Source organism: Alternaria conjuncta, assembly GCF_024043145.1.
Source record: "Alternaria conjuncta strain BMP 0040 chromosome Unknown scaffold_2, whole genome shotgun sequence".
Lineage (NCBI taxonomy): Eukaryota > Fungi > Ascomycota > Dothideomycetes > Pleosporales > Pleosporaceae > Alternaria > Alternaria conjuncta.
Window position 1 is genome coordinate 1,698,979 of NW_026250091.1, and position 17,279 is coordinate 1,716,257.

The window sequence follows — 17,279 nt, forward strand, 5'->3', positions numbered from 1 at the left end:
CGCTTAAGGATTGGCGGCATTGTTTTGGATTATTACTTAACTCAGCGGGCGCGAACATCATTTGGGTAGGCGGGCTATAGGCTTTGGGATCACCACGGAATCAATTAGAGATGAACCAGATGTCTCGTTCATGATCGTATGGGTTGAAGTGATGAAAACTTGGATTGCACTCTATCGTCGGAAGCCTCCATAAGATCGCTTCCAGTCCCTCACACCTCCAGGTCGGCGCACATCAAGCTCCTTGCCTTCGTATCCCAAGCTGCTCTCCGCGCGGTGGAACATGGCGCACAGACGGTCGAAGAGACTGTCTTCCTCTGAAGCCTTGGGGAGGACTTGTGGCGCTTCCACAGATCCCGGTGCTACGTCTCCAGAAAAGTCCTCTTGGTCGTCGTCATAAGAGGCTTCTTCGTCGGTTGGTGTTGGATCAAAGAGGGCATGGAATTTGTGGTTTAATCGAATGCGCCATGGGTCAACCTCTGATGATGCGGAAGATGAGAGACGTTCGGCGATTTCAAACTATGACAGTCAGTCACCATATCCTTTTCATATTCAATGACATGCGCAACATACCTCTCGCAGTCCTTGAAGGCGATACTGCTCAGCTCGCTTTTGGAGGCGGGGCGCCGAAGGTGATATGGGCATGGCAGACGCGAAAGCGATCAGGGCCACGATGGCCATGATGATGAAGGAGCGCATTTTTGGTGTGGTAAACGAAGGAATGCCGGGTGGGTGGTGTAGCTGTTCAGTGAGATCGAAATGGGTTGCTGTCAAAGCTGAATAGGCGTAGTCTAGCTACCCTTAGAGACCAGCGCTCTTGTCAAAAGTAGCGAAATGAATGAAGAGAAGAATGTCGAAGGCCCGAGTAAGTATGCAACAAGAAGAGATAAAGCACGTTAATGAGTGGCGATCCACATGTATATCCGCTGCAAGAACGGCCGGGGTAGTAGCGAACGAAGACCGGTTCGTCCAAAGTGCATCATCACCCGCAGCTTATCCAGACAAGCTCACTATATATCCACCAACCGGTAGGTGGAAGGCCTGTCAGAGGTTACGTCTGCCTGTCAATTATTCCGAAACAGCGGTCCGCGCACCAAGAGAAACGATCAACGGCAGGGAGGGGATGTTCGCGCAATCTTTAGCCCGTGGTGTTGGCGCAGTTGTGACCGCATTGAACACGCTGGTGCGGATTCATCGAACCATTGCATAACTTCGAGACGCTGGGGCCCAGTACGCCTGAAGGACCTGCCCGATGTAGTTGGAAGGAACCAGAGATCCGTTGAGGGGAGCCAGACGTGCATCAGCGCCCCCCAGCCTGTGGCCTTGACTACTCGGCTGATGTTTCCCCAGCTTCTAGATCTAGATCAGTGTGTTTCGATCGCCGGCTTTGCGGCTAGGCGTGCTGTTTCGACTCGCATGATTCCTGGGACGCCACCGTCATGCCAAGTTGTCTGCGGATGTCAAGTCTGATACAGGCACGCCGGGCGGTTGAACTGGAGGATTCCGGAGATTTAGCCTGGAAGACGTTGGGCTGGACATGATGAAACGAATGTAGCAGATGGATTGCGCGTCAAAACGCGGGCGCTAACACTAGCGTAGCGCTACTTGACGCACGGGCGTGCAAGAGCGATTGAAGGCAAACAGAGCAAACACTCCCAGCCTCCACATCACGCGGACGTCATCACCGCCGCACGACTTTGGGAAGACTGTATACTCACTTGGACAGTTACCCAGACATCACATAACATCGCGCTTATCTTGGCTATTCAAACAATGATCAGCTGGACATCTCAACCAGACAGCCGAAGGCACAGAACGCGTCTCTTGGACACGTCTTGACAACCCCTGCTTGGAGGAATCGGTTCAGCATAAAATACCCCGATATGGACGATCATGGACACTCTTCCCAGACAATACGCCCAGGATCGCTATCACCAACATCCACGATATCCGCACAGGCCCTCGACCTCAGCAGACTCCCGCCAATTGCAATCTTCACTGCGCATCTGAAGGACGAGGAAGTGAAGTTGCTCAAGGAAACGTTGCGCCAGTACGACGCACCGCTTACTACCGATGTCTCCAGGGCAAAGGTCTTTGTTGGGAAGGTGGGTACAAAGAGAAGGGCCGAGTTCGAATTGAGGGCTCGAAAGCTGGTTGTTCAGGAGATTGTCACGCCGAAACGGCCAGCTAGTCCTGTGAAGGCACAGGATCGCTCCAACAAGAGGCGAAGGATTGGTAAAACGTCAGGTCGGTTATCTGCGGACGAGGGAGACTCTACCACTGAGGAAGAGGCTGGCATCGGCTCTGAGACTGAGCAGCACCACGTTCCTCTCTCGTCCCCCTCGAGATCCGACAATGGCTCACAGGTTCCGCTACTGTTCGAGGATTCGTCTCACGATACCATCTGGGTTATCAAGTTCGACTGGGTAGAAGCTTGTGTAACTGCAGGTCATCTACTTCCATTGGGAGACAACTTGGTCTACACGGGTAAAGTCATGAAACGGCCTAAATCATTGAATAAGAAGTCTATCAAAGACATTTTCGGCGCGCACACAAAAGTAGCGCCGGCATCTCAGACACTCTTGGCAACACGACCACATCCGGTGCAAGACATCTTAGATCGCGCGAAACTAGACATGAAGACGACCACGAGGAAAAGCACTTATCAGCCGCAAAGATTCGGAAATCACACTTCTAATCGCTTCGATGGAAAGGCTTTCGCCCGCTCTTCCCAGCCTGTCGGTCACTCGTATGTTTCACAAGCTGCACATCTACTGCAGCAAACGACCAGTGAGTACGAAGGCGAGGACAGTGATGTTCCTGCAGCACCCGAATGGGTGAAGAAAGGCGTCAAGTACTCATGTCAGCGCTTCACACCTGGTAACGGACCCAATGAAGACTTCCTCGACCAGCTCAGGAAGATAAGGACTGCTCGAACTTTGATCGACGACGACATAGGTGTTCGTGCTTACTCAACCATTATCGCTTCTATCGCTGCATATCCGTACAGACTTAGTCACCCCCGAGAGATCGCTCAGCTACCGGGTTGTGACGAGAAAACTGAAGTTCTTTTTGTAGAGTGGAAGAACACTGGCAAGATTCAAGCAGTCGAAGATTTCGAGGCCGACGAATCAATGAAAGTCTTGCGTTCCTTCTACAACATTTGGGGCGTTGGAGCCAAGACCGCACGCCAATTCTATTACAACAACCACTGGACTGAATTGGATGATATCATCGAGTTTGGCTGGAACGACCTGGACCGAGTGCAGCAAATCGGCGTCAAGTACTATGACGAATTCTTGATCTCTATTCCGCGCCCTGAAGTTGAGCAAATTGCCGCTGTTGTTCGCGAACACGCTGTGAAGCTTCGCGACGAACGCATTACTGTCACGATTGTGGGCGGGTACAGACGTGGCAAGACAGACTCTGGCGACGTGGACTTGATCGTGTCGCACCCGGAGCTAGAGAGTACAGCGGGCTTGGTCCGAGAGATTGTTGAGTCATTGGAGGAATTTGAGTGGATTACTCACACTCTTACAATGAGCTTGAAGAACACTAATCGTGGTCAACATGCGCTACCTCTTCGATCTGCCAAGGGAGCCGGCGCGGGCTTTGATACGCTTGACAAAGCCCTCGTTGTGTGGCAAGATCCAGCGTGGCCTACTCGTGAGGAGGATCTTGCGGAGGATCCAAGAGCGAAGAACCCTGCTATCCACCGCCGAGTTGACATCATCATTGCACCTTGGCGGTCAGTTGGTTGCGCAGTCTTGGGTTGGAGTGGCGGTACCACCTTTCAGCGTGATCTGAGGCGGTATGCGAAAGCCATCAAAGGCTGGAAGTTCGATAGCAGCGGTATCCGAAGTCGAAGTAACGGCGAAGCCATAATGCTGGAAGGGCCCGATGGAGTCGAGGGTACGCCCGAAGATGCTGAGAAGAAGGTCTTTGAAGGGCTAGGCCTGAAATATGTACCACCAGAGTATAGAATAACGTACTGATGGGGCACGTCACATGGTACAGCATCGTGAAGACAGCTCTCCTGCTTCACCAGTTGTCTTCCACGAAGTTCCTTTCCAACTTCATCACAAGTAGCCTTCACGCGCCCATGCTACTCGCTGAGATATCCCTACATCTTGCAACACCCAATATGTCCAGAACTCTGGCAGCTACCTCCGAATACGATCGCCTACCATCATGCAGCCTGACCGGCTGATCAACGCCCTCACCATCACTGTACAGATCCTCATCAGCCTTGTCCTCTTCGCCATCGTCCTCCCCTTCTTCATCCTATGGCGCGCCCCAATAAGCCTCCTCTACTTCACCAAGAACGAAAAGCCACAGGAAAAGAACGCAGACCAAGAGAGAGAAAGGCTGCAAGGCCTGCCAGCGGACGAGGAAGAAGAAGAACCGAAACCACCCCCATCACCAGACCTCCACGAGCGCGCCCTCGCACACTACACAAAACACTGGACAGCCTTCAAATTACGCCCGATCAACAAACCCCTCGTAGCCCACTGGTCACGCGTAGCATGCCTCTCCCTCCTCACAATACAAACCACGCTCACCCTCGCCCTCCTCGAAAAATCGCTCGTCTACCACATCCCCTGGTTCGTTGCACATCTCTCAGACACAGAATACAAGACGTCGAAGAAGAAACTCTGGCTTAATGACCTCTTGCTGCATGTAGCCTGGCTACTTATGACATGTGCGCCTGTTGTAGGTTTATTAGGCGTGGGCCTGGGTATTGCGTATTACATGTCTAAAGCGGTAAGGTACGGCAAGTTTCGCAAGGGTATGGAGAGGAAGAAGGGAGGGAGGGGATATGAGGATCCGAATAAGGCGAGGGAGGGAGAAGGGAAGAATGGGGAGGCGCATGGGGTGAAGGAGACGGTTATGGGGGTTGTGGATCATGTTATGCATCCAAATGTTCATGTTCCGCAGCTGCATTTACCGCACCCGCATCTGCATCACAACCCGCACGAACAGCGGGAGCCGGAAGCTTCGCCGTATGGGTATCCGGGGTATAGTGAGGACATCCTCTTCGAGCAGCCTGGGGATACGGCGGGTGGGTATCAAGATACGGTCCAGCAAACGCCGCCTGTAGTGGTCCAGCCTCCGGCACCGGCGGCAAGGTTCGATAAGAACCCTTATACTTTGGCTGGTATCGCGTCGATCTGGACTGGTCAGAAGGAGAAGATGAAAGGTGGCTACGACGGGAGAGATGTCAGGAAGCAGAACTTCGCTGACGATATTGAGATGGCGGATTGGGTGGGTAGGAAGTAAATGATACGATTATTCATGATGTATTCTTGCTGGCAAGGATGAAGGATATAATTATGTTGTTAGTACATATGAAGAAAGAGCAACCCCTCATCCACTGGTATCATCGTCCACCCGCCTCAACTCCGCGCTTTTCTTCAATGTACACATCTCGCTTTTGCACTACCCCAAACGCCCCCATCATATCTGTCAACACATTCAAGTGCTCTTCTTTCCCTGCGCGGCAGCATCCAAATGCCATTTCATGACCTTCTCAAAGATGCCCTTACCATCTCCCTCCATGACATCGCCATGGCAAGGGATAATCCTGTTGAACCCCCACTTGTTGATCCTCTCCATACTAGCCGAGAAACCCTTCCTGTCACTCGCACTAGTTCCATACCAAATAGTCCTCTGTTGCCACTTCGCATCACCCTTTGTACTCTGCAGCGTCCCAAAGATCTTGGTCAAGATGCCGCTATTCGGGTCGACCCCTGATTTGCTGAACTGCTCAGTAGCAGGCAGATTGAACATGAGATCAGCCTGTATGAGAGTGCGGGTGGGACGGTGGTGGAAAACAAGTTCCTTGTTGACGTGCGAGGGGACGTATTCCCAATCGAACTCTGCGTCGAACTCGGGGGAGATGGTCTCGACGCGTTTGTCGGCGCTGAAGAGGATCGAGAAGGGGACGTTTTCGTCGTTTTGCTTTGCGCGCTTTTCGGGGAGGACGTCGGGGCCCATGACTTGCGCGTTGGGGTATTCCTTGTGCCAGGGGCCGAGGAAGATGTGGTGCTGTTGCGTATAATGTTAGCGACGATTGCGGGTCTTCTGGTGGGCTTGATACGTACTTCTGCGTCTAGGGCGGCGATGTATTTTACTTCGCCCATCTCAGATACTTTCTGCTTAACATCCTCGGTCAATGCGACGGGAGAGAAGACGGCGAGAGAACCGGATTCGAGGCGCACTGTTCTTGCGCGTTAGCAGGTGCATGTGAAGTGTTCGTTGGGCACAGCATACCAATCGTTCCTCTTCCGCCAATCTTCACACGACCAAATCTCCAGAATGGGACCGATAGAGTGGTGATTACGCGCGGAACAACGTCACGAATCACCATAACGCTGGCGGGGTCGGAAGGTACGAGTTTCGACGACATACTGGGCTTTGTGGATTGTAGAAAGTCTGGGTGAAGAGACTCAGTGTGGAGAGAAGAGATATTGTGAGGATGCGCCGGATGCTTGGTATCTAAGATAGAAGACGTAATGCGGCGAGACCCTTGATGACGCAATGTTCAAGATTGGAGTGAAGCGACTTTGAAACTGCAATGTAGCAGCCATGATGCGGGATCTTAGCTATATATCATTGCAAAAGTCTTAATCGGCATAAAGGACGACGGTTTGTCCGCTCGTAATGAGCGTGTGGAGAAATGTCATTCGAGCAAGGTGTTGGTGTGTCGCGTGGAAATGCAAGGAGCATGAGCCGAGGTGTCCCGCGACGCGTCGGGCTTTGTCAGCTACGTCACCGCTTTGTGAACTCCAAAATCTAGAACTTTGGGTTTGAAGATGGGAGCATACTTCGCGCGAGCTGCAATTGAACAAGTAAGGTTCATACTGAATTTATTTAGACGGCTATATATAGATCGTCATCCTCACATGAACTCTCGATCCGTAGCCACATTCGCATGCTACTTCTAAATTCGCATCTCGCGATTTGGTCTTCGGTGTTCCCAGTAGCGCTTCCAGGGGCCGCCGACCACCGACCCACATCATCAGTGGGCTCGCGTCGCGTCCTGTTCTAGAAACTTTCCTTTTAGATGGAATGCTCGGACGAACTTGAGCGGCGCCCAAGATGCGAGTATTTGGAAGCATCGCAGACTGGCTGTTGGCCAGACGTGTCGTCTTTTGTAAGGTTATTCTGCCTCGTGCGAGGTCTCACCTGGCATTCTCAGCGCTGAGCTCTGCCATTAGTCCTCCGGCATCCCTTTCTTTGGCGTCTTCATCAAGCCTTTTCTGGATGAACGCGTTCATCTCCTTGACCTTCTGCAGAGCAACGTTCGTGCAATTCAGCAGAGCCAGCGGGTTTATTGTCGCTCCTCCGTACTTCGCAATCTGACACAGTTCGCCGTGCTTGTTCATTGTGAGAATGACTTCTCCCTGCCTGACTTGCTCTTCAGCCAAGTTTGCATCCACCAAAAATATCTCTCCCTCAAAGTATGAAAAGGTAACACAGAGCGGCTGGTGTAGGATCGACAACGGGATGGGTTCGCGCTCGCGCACACTGAGAATGGTCGCCTTCTCGCCTTCTACTTGTACGTCTGGTCTTCGGAAGTGTTGTAACGCAGCCATGACGGCTATGCACGATGCATCGATCAGCCCGCCGTCATGGTCGATGATGTGTACGTCGGCGCGGAGAGCGAAGCACTTTAAGCCAGCGATGATGCAGAGCGATTCGGTGTCAAGAGCGTTGGAGCGACGGATGGCTTTCTCGAGGATGCGCGAGAGGATGACTTCGGCATCTGTAGGACTAATTTTTCAGTCAGATATACCAAAGGTCTGGTAGGTATTTAGAACAACATACCGACCAACCTCAAAGGCTGGAGAAGCCATTGGAGAAAACTCCGTGACTATTTGAAAGATACCATCAAACTTGCGCTCTGGTAATGGTGTCGTCACGTCTACTGATATGCGCGCAATCACCCTGAGAAGTGTTAGCTTGCGCATATGACCTCCCAGTAAATCATGTACCTTGTCTTGCCTAACTGAACATCTGCGACGCCATACTCTTCTCCAAAAGTGAGCTCGAGTGGGCGGAAGGCGTCGAATGCGCGTCGGTCAATTCGTATCTGTTCCTGCAGCGCTTGCTTGATGAACTCGCGCTCATTAAGCGATATCTCAGCTTCTCGAGGCATCTTTGTCCTCTACAACAAATGCGTGGGGTCGTCGATGTTGAAATGGTAGTTGTTGTAGCAGCCATAGAAAATGCGGCGGCGGGGAATTGCAATCGCCGGTCCTCTAGCGCGATTTACGAGTTCAAGCTTCTGTGCACCAATTCTTCTACACATCACCTACTCACCACGTCAACCACGCGCAAGACTTCCGAAACCCGTGCCAGCCCATCGTACCATCGCGAAATAATAAAACCATACAATGACGACCGCCCACAGACCCACCTTCGATCCCGCGCGCGGCAAAGAAGCCCAGCGAGGACCCGCCTACCACCAGCGACTACTCCCAGCGCACACAACACTCAAACATAGACAGCCAGGACAGGGCGGCGATGCGGATATACAGCGCGATCTTCGCGCCGAACTTCTGGAGGCTGAGGCGCGTCACATCGCGAAGAAGAATGGCACCTACGTCGAACCGGAGGCAGCAGCCGAGTCTGGCAATGCGCACAAGCGTCAGATCAATGCTGTACCGGCAGCCGAAGAGGGGGAAGAGGATGAAGCAGCTCAAAAACGGCGGCGCATAGAAGTCTTGGAAAAGTTTAGAGACGTGGACGCCGACGACAGCAGTAGCGAGAGCGAGAGCAGTGACGACGAGTAAGTGCGAAGATCTGTAATTACCCAACCCGTTGACTAATGATGTTCCAGTGACGAAGACGAAGAGGATGAAACCGCGGCCCTCATGCGCGAGCTAGAAAAGATCAAGAAGGAGCGCGCCGCAGCCAAAGCCAAAGAGGAGGCAGAACGTGCCGCAGAAGAGGAACAACAGCGCGAAATCGATGTCGCCCGAGGCAACCCCCTGCTCAACGCGAAAGACTTCACCATGAAGCGACGATGGGACGACGATGTCGTGTTCAAGAACCAAGCACGAGGTACCGAAGACAGGAACAAGAAGAAGGAATTTATCAACGACATGCTGCGGTCCGACTTCCACAAGAAATTCATGGTATGTGCCCCTTGATTGAGCCTCAAGTAACCTTCTAACACAACGCGACAGTCCAAATATATCCGATGAGGTCATTACCTTCAGCTATTCGTCCTTTCCGATTCTCGATTGTCATGCATTGCACTGCTGGCGTTAGACACCTTGGCGTACAGGTTCTGGATCTTTCAGATGGGTTTTAGGGAGTGTGGGATACCCCAGATCTTGGCAGACACAGAGTAGCCAGTGACGGAACAGCACCTAGCGGGACTCTTATCGCTATCATGGATCAGCGGCGACGACCACCATTTCGGGATGTCAGCTTTATCTCTGGCCTCAATCTTTACAACAAATCGATCCAATGAGTGCCGACCTACAAGTCCCGACCACGCATTCAAGGCGTGAAAAAGGAACCATCGTGAGGTTGAGGCCAGCGGCTCGTTCGACCCAAAAGTATTCAAGGGCCTATCAAAAGCAACCTTGGTATCGTAAACTTGCATAGCATCGACAGCTGCACGTAGGATTCAGTTTAGCCACTATCTCCTCCGACCCACATAAGCGGAACTTAGCGTACTACAAGGAATACCAAGCACACCTTGGCCGGGTCTTCCACCCTCTTATAGAGCTTCTGATCGCATGATCTACGCCTCCCCCAGCAAGGTGACCTCATAAGGCTTTTTGACTCCTTAACACATGCCAATTATGCTCGGGCTAGCACACGGCAGATAGTAAAGGAAGGGTACATGAACGATATATAGTCCGCGATGGATCTCCGCGTATTCGTGGTAACATAACACAACCTACTACCTACCGTCATACTTTCCGATATCGAGTAATACAAACCTGAACATACACCCAAACACTCAAAGTTATCACATAATCACAAGCAAACATGGCAGGCTATGGAAACCGCACAGCCCCAGACTACACCGCAGAAGACCTCCAAGACCAACACAGCACCACACGTCTCGGTCTCGTAGACTCTCACACCCCATACCATAACCCCCACGAAAAACACGGCTCAGGTATAACAGGTGGCGCAGGATTTGGTAATTCCACCCTTCCCCCTTCCCTCTTCTCATCGTCCCCCAGCAAACGCTCCCTCACGCACACGCCTAACATTCCTAACACCTACCCAGGAAACAAACGCTCCTCGTCCACTCCCGACACCGACACCTCTGAATTCCGTTTCGGCAGCCACTCCGACACAGCGCCTTATTCTAATGGGACAGCCATGGGCAGCGGATCTACAGGCGGCGCAGGGTATGGCAACAAGACGGGGGAGATGAGCGGACCGGAGCCAGATTCTCTCTTGGGGAAGGTAGTGGAGAAGGTGGGAGGTATAGTCAAGAATGATAAGATCGAGGCGAAGGGGAGGGGCATGAGGGAGAAGGAGGGATTTGGGAGTGTGGTTGAGTGAGTTGATTGGGCAATGGATTGCAGCTGCGTGTGCTTTCTCAACGAAGCTTCGATTCTTTTCGCACCGGAACACAGACTTCCAGGGTTTTGCTTGATCGCTAATCGCTTTTTTATTCATACTATATCACTATTCCAAGTACATGAGTGAGACAAAAGGAGTGTAGACATCGCTATACAGAGCCAACCCCTGAACCAAGTCAATAAAAAACCTAAAATGAGTGTAGTAAGAAATCCAAAGCGGTACAAACATCGAGTGAACTTGCTTTCTTCCAAAACCGAAACTAGAGTCCAATGCCCGGAAGTTGAACGATGGGTGTTGCGACTGGTGCAACAATGGAGAGTACTGGGTTCAGGATGGGTGTTGCGGCTGGTGCAGCGACGGAGAGTACTGGGTTGAGGATGGGTGTTGCCGCTGGCACTACGACAGAAAGCACTGGGTTTAGGATGGGTGTAGCCACTGGAACTACGACGGAGAGGATGGGTGTCGCCACTGGTACTACGGCGGAGAGTACTGGTTCAAGGATGGGTGTTGCCACTGGTAGAACGACTGAGGCCACGCCGGAAACCACAGGCGCTACGACTGAAACCACACCGGAGACCACAGGCGCTACGACGGAGACGACATCGGAAACCACGGGTGCTACGATGGAAACCACGGGTGGGACGACAGCGGAGACGACTGGTGGAATAGCGGAAACCACACCAGAGATGACTGGTGGAATGGCAGACACCACAGGCGGTATGGCAGAAACCACGGGTGGGATGATAGGTGGAAGTGCAGACACCACGGGTGGAATGGTTGGAGTAGTTGGTGTAGTAGGAGCAACACATTTGAGTCCGCTGACCTTGATCTTGGAGCCGATTCCAGAGGAAGTAGTGCAGCACTTGATCGTGCCGCCGCAAGGGGTACCGAAAATCTGAACAGTGCCGAGGATATTGCCCAGAAGCGTGTTGATGATGTTGAACAGTCCGCCGGGCAGGCAGATCTGCTTGAAGCTTCCAGCAGGGCATGTTGGAGCTGCTCTCGGTTCAAGTTCCATGGTAGGCACCGCTGAAACAGTGGCCACCACAGTGAAGACGGAGAGGATGGTGGAAGGCTTCATCTTGGTGTTGGGATGAAGAGGAGGTTTGTGTTGTAAAAGATGGTGGGATGATGAGAAGAAAGGTGCTTAGTAGTTGTGATGCTGTGAGTTGTTCTGATGATGATGATGGCTATGGGCGAAGGGTGGTAGGTCTTATATAGACATTTCAGCGTGCTCAGGTGAAGCGCTCTCTCTATCTTCTGCTCTCACAGCTTGTCGCTTCCCCCGATCGAGATCATGTCTGCCCAGGCTACACCAAGCATAGCTGAACTCCTTCCAGCTCGTCTGGATGCAAGAAGCCCCTCGGTAAACCGTACGAAACTTGGCACTGAAGGTGGTTGAGGTCATCGTGAGTGTCAAGCGCAAGCCTCGTTCCAAGATGTCACTTCGTTCATCGTATGATTATGGTGTCTTCGATGATAAGATAGTACGCCACAGTTCGAAGCGAGCCTTAGGGTGACGGTCTGGAGTTGTGATACCAAGCTCCCCTACATGAAGAGCTCACTGTCTCCAGTAGTCTGCATGAGAGACGAAACTAATCCAGGTCTGTCTACGATCAGCGCAAATATAGCGGCAAATCCGCTGTCACTCGAAGCCACTTCTACTAAGACCTCCTGTGGCAACACGTGGACTTGCTGTTTTTGGATATCCTCCGGCGCTTGATCTTGATTCTACGCCTGATTCGGATGGGTACTGTTACTTTCCAGGACTGCGGCTGCAGGTTCGCGGAACAACTGGGGATCGTACGCTCCGGGCAAAAGCAAAAAGGATTTAGTGAAAGGTACCAAGATACATGAGGCTGGGGAAACTAGTGTAGGATCAACAACATCTAGCTCTAAGCTCGTGTGTTATCGCGCTTAAAACGCGTGTATTGAGCCACTGACGATACAGTGCCAAAGACACCCTTAGTGGCATCGTTCACCAAGGTCCAGGAGTGTACACGCCCATCTAGAGCTGAATCTACCCCTCTGACTACACTGCTCGGCTATGTCTAAGTTTTGATATGCTGCTTTTTGGGCTCCACGTTCTCTTGGATCATAACAACTTCACGGGGTAGGTATGGCCGAGACCTAGAGTTCTTGGCAACAACTGCGGGCCACTGCTCCGTGATTGCTTTTATTGGTACGAACATTTTGTCCTCAACTGTGATGAACGGGTTGGATTGTGCACGAATGTATCTGCGCATCGGTTGGCGGTGTTTCAGTCGGTTCAGTAGACGTGTATCGAGGTACTCAGGCACTTGTCATCGCTTCGCGGCCGTAAACTGCGTGAGTTGTGTAGCTCTGCAGTGAGAACAGACGTCACAGGCGTGGCGAGACTAAAGAAGGGTCGGGTCGATAGCGTACCGTTCCTTCTCGTTTCCATGCCCCGGGCAGCGAGACCGTCGCCCACTCCCTATCCTGTCTTTCCCCTCTTAGACATTTGCGCCACACATCTCCCTAGTTGCATCCCCGCACGCTCTAGTGTATGCACTACCGTTTTCCACTGCGTGATATGGTCAGACTGCATAGCGCAGGAAATAGCAAACCTAAGCGGACCCCATTCTTCAACACCATAAAGCCTGACGTTCTGGACCTCGGGATAGTTCTTGACGTCGCTCTCGCCGGACCCAGGAAATCGGAACCGAAGCAGAGCCCTGCGCTCAATTATTCCGGAAAAGCAAAATGGTTTTGCATGAACTATCGGCCTTGGATACCTCCAGCTGAGCTGCACTGCCGTTGTCGTACCTTACTTCCTTGCGGGTGGTGACGTCTCTACAGGGCTTATCCTCGGGCCAGCCCCTTCCGCGTAACGGAACCCGCTGTCAAGGCAGTGACGGGTTTCGCTCCTGCCGAAGTGTGCTCGAACGTCGATCAGCAAGGTTGGGTATTGACACCACGGCTTGATAGCCGGAATACCAGACTATGTATAATCTCTCTTGTCATGGCAATAGAGGCTTCGGTAATAGGCCGTTTGACCAAGCTGTCAGCTTTCGCATTGCAACAAGCGTGGGTTCGGAACGGTGTTGTTAGCCAAGTGAGGCCGACGTTAGTTTGGCCTTGCGCATCTGAGGCTATCCCCTCACTCAGACTACTACAAGAGGATACGTGATGAAGGAGAAGCCTGGCTGGTTCGATTGAGTGTAAGAGGCTTACACGTCCAGTCTTCCGTCTTCGAGCTTGCAATAAGTATATATCCCATCCAATCACCCATTCCTTCACATACGACCATAGGACAATGAGAATTAGGCTTCCCGTCCGCTCAGCCATATACAAGCATTGTACCGGCGGATTAGTAGTTAGGTGGGTGACCACTAGCGAATCCCCGCTGTTGTATGTTTTTGCACTTTTTTGCCATGATGATTTTTTTTGGACCCATGCCGAACAGGGGAAGGCGCCGACGAGGAGGTGGAGACACCGAGGTAGCTGGCCTCCAGCTGGAGTGGCTTATCAAGTACGGACGCGAGTGGGTGATTAGGAACGCAGGTTACAGGCGGACAGTAAGTTGTATTTTGCAGCTAAAGCTGTCTTGATGAAGGAATACGCGAGGCTACTATGCCCTAGAACAGAGAAGAAATCGATCTTGCGAACTTGTCAGCAATGCTACTAGGTAGAGAAGTGGTAAAAGTACCATTGATAGATCGTTGAGGTATCTTTGAACGCCATAACCCATTTTTGTCTACATCGCGGCGCTTGAGAATGCTGCCGCGACGCCCAAACTCCATGCTTCTTCCCGTGCTATCCCGTGTACACTCTTCCATGTAGCCGAGCTCCAGATCTTCCTGTAGATTCTCCCATAACGCAGGCGCGCTTGACGGCGCGTAGAACAGCAGTCCAAGCCACCTCAATGATTCCTGAAATTCTTCTTCTGGTAGAACAGATCCGTCCTACTACTACCCAGATTTATAATCTTCGGACATCCATCCCGGTCCTTCTCCAGGCGCGTACACTCGAAGCAGTAGAATGCGTCTGAGATACCCTCGCCACCGCATACGACGCACTTGTTCTGGTAGTTGCCGAAGGAGCATTCGTCGCAGATGCGGGCGAGGGTGGTCGGGCGGACGTAGGAGTCGCAAACGGGGCATTTGCCGTCGCACTTGTCGCAGAGGCGGCCGATAGAGATGCCGGACTGCTTGCGGCACATGACGAGATCGCTGCGACAGGTGTCAGTATGCGCGACTCTTTGAAGTGAGAGGGTACTTACGGATGATGGCGAGACATGGCGGAAGGTTGTGAGGGTGATGACGAATATGGACGTGTTCAATATCGCAGGTTTAATAGAGCTTGGTGTCTCGTCGTGACGGGTGCGTTGGTATGGTGGTGGCGCGTGACAGTGAGACAGAAAGTCGGTCGTGAAAGTCAGCTTCGGTGGTCCGCTGCTAGCGTGAACTGAACCCATGCTCCGTGCACGAAGCTTCCATCGCGAGATCCCTGGGCCACCTACACCAATGACACCCACGCGTGCTTCTCTGATATTGCTAAGCACACATTAGAAACGTCCAGAAAGCCCATACACGACGCGCGACACTGTCATGGACGGACCCATTGCATCGGCTGTAGTCCTTCCGGATGAACTATCACTGCCAGCCTCACCCCCGGTAAACGGCCACAAGAGACGACAAGAATCACTAGCAGAAGACACCTCAAAGCGACCGCGACTCGAGAATGATACTGCCACCCAAGAAAGACGTGATTCTACCACCAAAGACGCAAAAGACGACAAGCCCACCCCTGTGCGACGCGAGAGAGGACGAGAGCGCAGATTATTTGGCGCCGCTTTGGGTGCACTCTCACAGAACTCTGCTACTACAGGACAGAAACGTCGCGCCGAGATCGAGAAGCGACAGCTAGCTCAGCGCAAACAGGACGATCAAGAGAGCGAGCAGAGGAAGGCAGAGCGAGCAGCCAGGCGCAAAGAGCAACGATGGAAGGAGCACAAGCTTCTCGAGAGGGATATGGTATGTCTTGACAGTCTACACCTGACGCTCTGGCTGGGTGCTTACAATTCATAGATGCGGGCACGTCACGCAAATCTACTCGCCATGGCGCACTTCCTCCAGACCAAGTCAGAGCCACACCTCGTACGTCGCCTTCCATCTGACCACCCTGGTTCACAGCTGATCTTGCTCGCAGTACTACAAACCCTGGGAAACCAGTCCCGACGAAGAAGACCGCATACGTGACCAAATAGCCGAAGCCGAAGAAACCGTCAAACGAGAGATAGAAGAGTACGAGGCTCGCCAACAACCGGATAATTTGCGGAGACGGCATGCATCCGAGGAAACAAAGGGTGATGCAGAGGGTGCAGAAACCGGTAAGAACCATGATGCACATGCACCTCAAGAGACAACCACCACCAATGGCGAGACTAATGGTAGCGCCATCTCCCCCAAGGACCTGGACATGAAGGACCACCAGCCCGATACCCCTGACACCAATGCAAAAGTCGAGCGCGCCACTGAGGACATACAGAATAGCCACGGTGCAACTCACGAGACCGTAGCTGACACAACCATGAAGGAAGATGACGACGAGAACGGAGAGGATGTTGTCGAAGAAGCCGCCGAGGACACCGTCATCTATTGAGGATCACCCGGAAGCCCATACCTTCTTGCCTTTACCCAGGACCGGCCCGATAGATCGCTGTTGGCGTGTCTCGATTGAAGTCGTTCGCAATATCGCCCTTGGTCCTGTCGCAACTTCTGCCAACCGGCCGCGTTGACTTACGGGGTCTGGTTCTCCCACCTTGGATATGCGACCGTACCATCATCAAAGTTCTAGCTGCGATAGTCACAAAGCTTCGCAAATTAATCAAAATATGGTCAATTGTGTCACGGCTCCTGCCATGTCACAAGTGCTGCATTATCCGTCGATTATACGTCCAGGGTATAGCTTATGTATGCGCTTCGGGCAGCACTGTACTCCTTCCGAAAATCTGGGTCACGCATATTTTTTCTGCATATACCATTCCGGCACGGACGCCGGCAAACAACAGCTTACAGTACTCGCTTGCGGTTGTTCTCGCCTCATTCTGCATGCACAACAACTTACCTAGAACTCGGGTTGATAGATTGGACCCCACGGCGCGTGGGATTATCCTAAAACCGCCCATCTCCGAGCATACTATAGTAATATACATGCAACACTATCTTCAACACAAGGAACACTGACTTCGCGCTTCACATGCAGAACTTACGCGTCGTGTAAACGACGAGAATCATGAAAGTGATGTCAGGGCTGAGATGATTACATACCCCACAATTGGGGTACCTCGGCATACCCGAATCTAGCAACCATCATCATGAATCTACAGCTTCGTCGTCAAAGACGACTCGCTTGCTCACCGCCATCATCACCCAAGGCTGTTCTGACTATCGCTGCTACAACCCGAAATTCCCACCACCCTCGTCGCAATCTATTTTCTTTTACCCTTCGTCGCACAGACATCACGTCATGCCTGTCCAACCAATTGACCCTGTATCAGACCCTCGTGTCGAACACAAGACTGCAAAGCTTAATGGACAAACATACCATTACCTATATGCGGTACCAAAGTCTGGCGAGTATACGCATACCGTGTTTCTGGTGAGTGGTGTTTGGTGGCTGTTATACGATGCCGGCAAATTCCGCACCTTCTCCAGTTGTAAAGGGTACTTTGGAGTAAAGCAACATAATTGTACTGA

General features: G+C 52.2%; 9 protein-coding genes across 9 annotated transcripts; 4 read left to right on the top strand and 5 right to left on the bottom strand.

Annotated features, from left to right (window-relative positions):
* Window positions 1-171: 171 nt before the first annotated feature.
* On the bottom strand, window positions 172-696 carry J4E85_001687 (uncharacterized protein; the record flags this gene model as incomplete). Its single annotated transcript, XM_051465971.1, has 2 exons — window positions 172-516; window positions 571-696. The coding sequence occupies 2 exons, from the start codon at window positions 694-696 to the stop codon at window positions 172-174; spliced, it is 471 nt and encodes a 156-aa protein (XP_051330528.1).
* A 1,184-nt stretch (window positions 697-1,880) lies between these two features.
* J4E85_001688 (uncharacterized protein) lies at window positions 1,881-5,277 on the top strand (the record flags this gene model as incomplete). Its single annotated transcript, XM_051465972.1, has 2 exons — window positions 1,881-3,962; window positions 4,150-5,277. The coding sequence occupies 2 exons, from the start codon at window positions 1,881-1,883 to the stop codon at window positions 5,275-5,277; spliced, it is 3,210 nt and encodes a 1,069-aa protein (XP_051330529.1).
* Window positions 5,278-5,472: 195 nt separating this feature from the next.
* J4E85_001689 (uncharacterized protein) lies at window positions 5,473-6,406 on the bottom strand (the record flags this gene model as incomplete). Its single annotated transcript, XM_051465973.1, has 3 exons — window positions 5,473-6,045; window positions 6,102-6,217; window positions 6,271-6,406. The coding sequence occupies 3 exons, from the start codon at window positions 6,404-6,406 to the stop codon at window positions 5,473-5,475; spliced, it is 825 nt and encodes a 274-aa protein (XP_051330530.1).
* Window positions 6,407-7,181: 775 nt separating this feature from the next.
* Window positions 7,182-8,158, bottom strand: J4E85_001690 (uncharacterized protein; the record flags this gene model as incomplete). The annotated part of the gene is made up of 3 exons (XM_051465974.1): window positions 7,182-7,773; window positions 7,828-7,947; window positions 7,995-8,158. 3 exons carry the CDS (start codon window positions 8,156-8,158, stop codon window positions 7,182-7,184), a joined length of 876 nt encoding a protein of 291 aa, XP_051330531.1.
* Window positions 8,159-8,396: 238 nt separating this feature from the next.
* CWC15 (complexed with cef1p) lies at window positions 8,397-9,209 on the top strand (the record flags this gene model as incomplete). Its single annotated transcript, XM_051465975.1, has 3 exons — window positions 8,397-8,791; window positions 8,843-9,140; window positions 9,192-9,209. 3 exons carry the CDS (start codon window positions 8,397-8,399, stop codon window positions 9,207-9,209), a joined length of 711 nt encoding a protein of 236 aa, XP_051330532.1.
* Window positions 9,210-10,008: 799 nt separating this feature from the next.
* J4E85_001692 (uncharacterized protein) lies at window positions 10,009-10,536 on the top strand (the record flags this gene model as incomplete). Its single annotated transcript, XM_051465976.1, has 2 exons — window positions 10,009-10,165; window positions 10,256-10,536. 2 exons carry the CDS (start codon window positions 10,009-10,011, stop codon window positions 10,534-10,536), a joined length of 438 nt encoding a protein of 145 aa, XP_051330533.1.
* A 280-nt stretch (window positions 10,537-10,816) lies between these two features.
* Window positions 10,817-11,638, bottom strand: J4E85_001693 (uncharacterized protein; the record flags this gene model as incomplete). The annotated part of the gene is made up of 2 exons (XM_051465977.1): window positions 10,817-11,380; window positions 11,459-11,638. 2 exons carry the CDS (start codon window positions 11,636-11,638, stop codon window positions 10,817-10,819), a joined length of 744 nt encoding a protein of 247 aa, XP_051330534.1.
* Window positions 11,639-14,440: 2,802 nt separating this feature from the next.
* On the bottom strand, window positions 14,441-14,817 carry J4E85_001694 (uncharacterized protein; the record flags this gene model as incomplete). The annotated part of the gene is made up of 2 exons (XM_051465978.1): window positions 14,441-14,750; window positions 14,801-14,817. 2 exons carry the CDS (start codon window positions 14,815-14,817, stop codon window positions 14,441-14,443), a joined length of 327 nt encoding a protein of 108 aa, XP_051330535.1.
* A 311-nt stretch (window positions 14,818-15,128) lies between these two features.
* Window positions 15,129-16,182, top strand: J4E85_001695 (uncharacterized protein; the record flags this gene model as incomplete). The annotated part of the gene is made up of 3 exons (XM_051465979.1): window positions 15,129-15,554; window positions 15,609-15,677; window positions 15,730-16,182. 3 exons carry the CDS (start codon window positions 15,129-15,131, stop codon window positions 16,180-16,182), a joined length of 948 nt encoding a protein of 315 aa, XP_051330536.1.
* Between the last annotated feature and the right edge of the window lie 1,097 nt (window positions 16,183-17,279).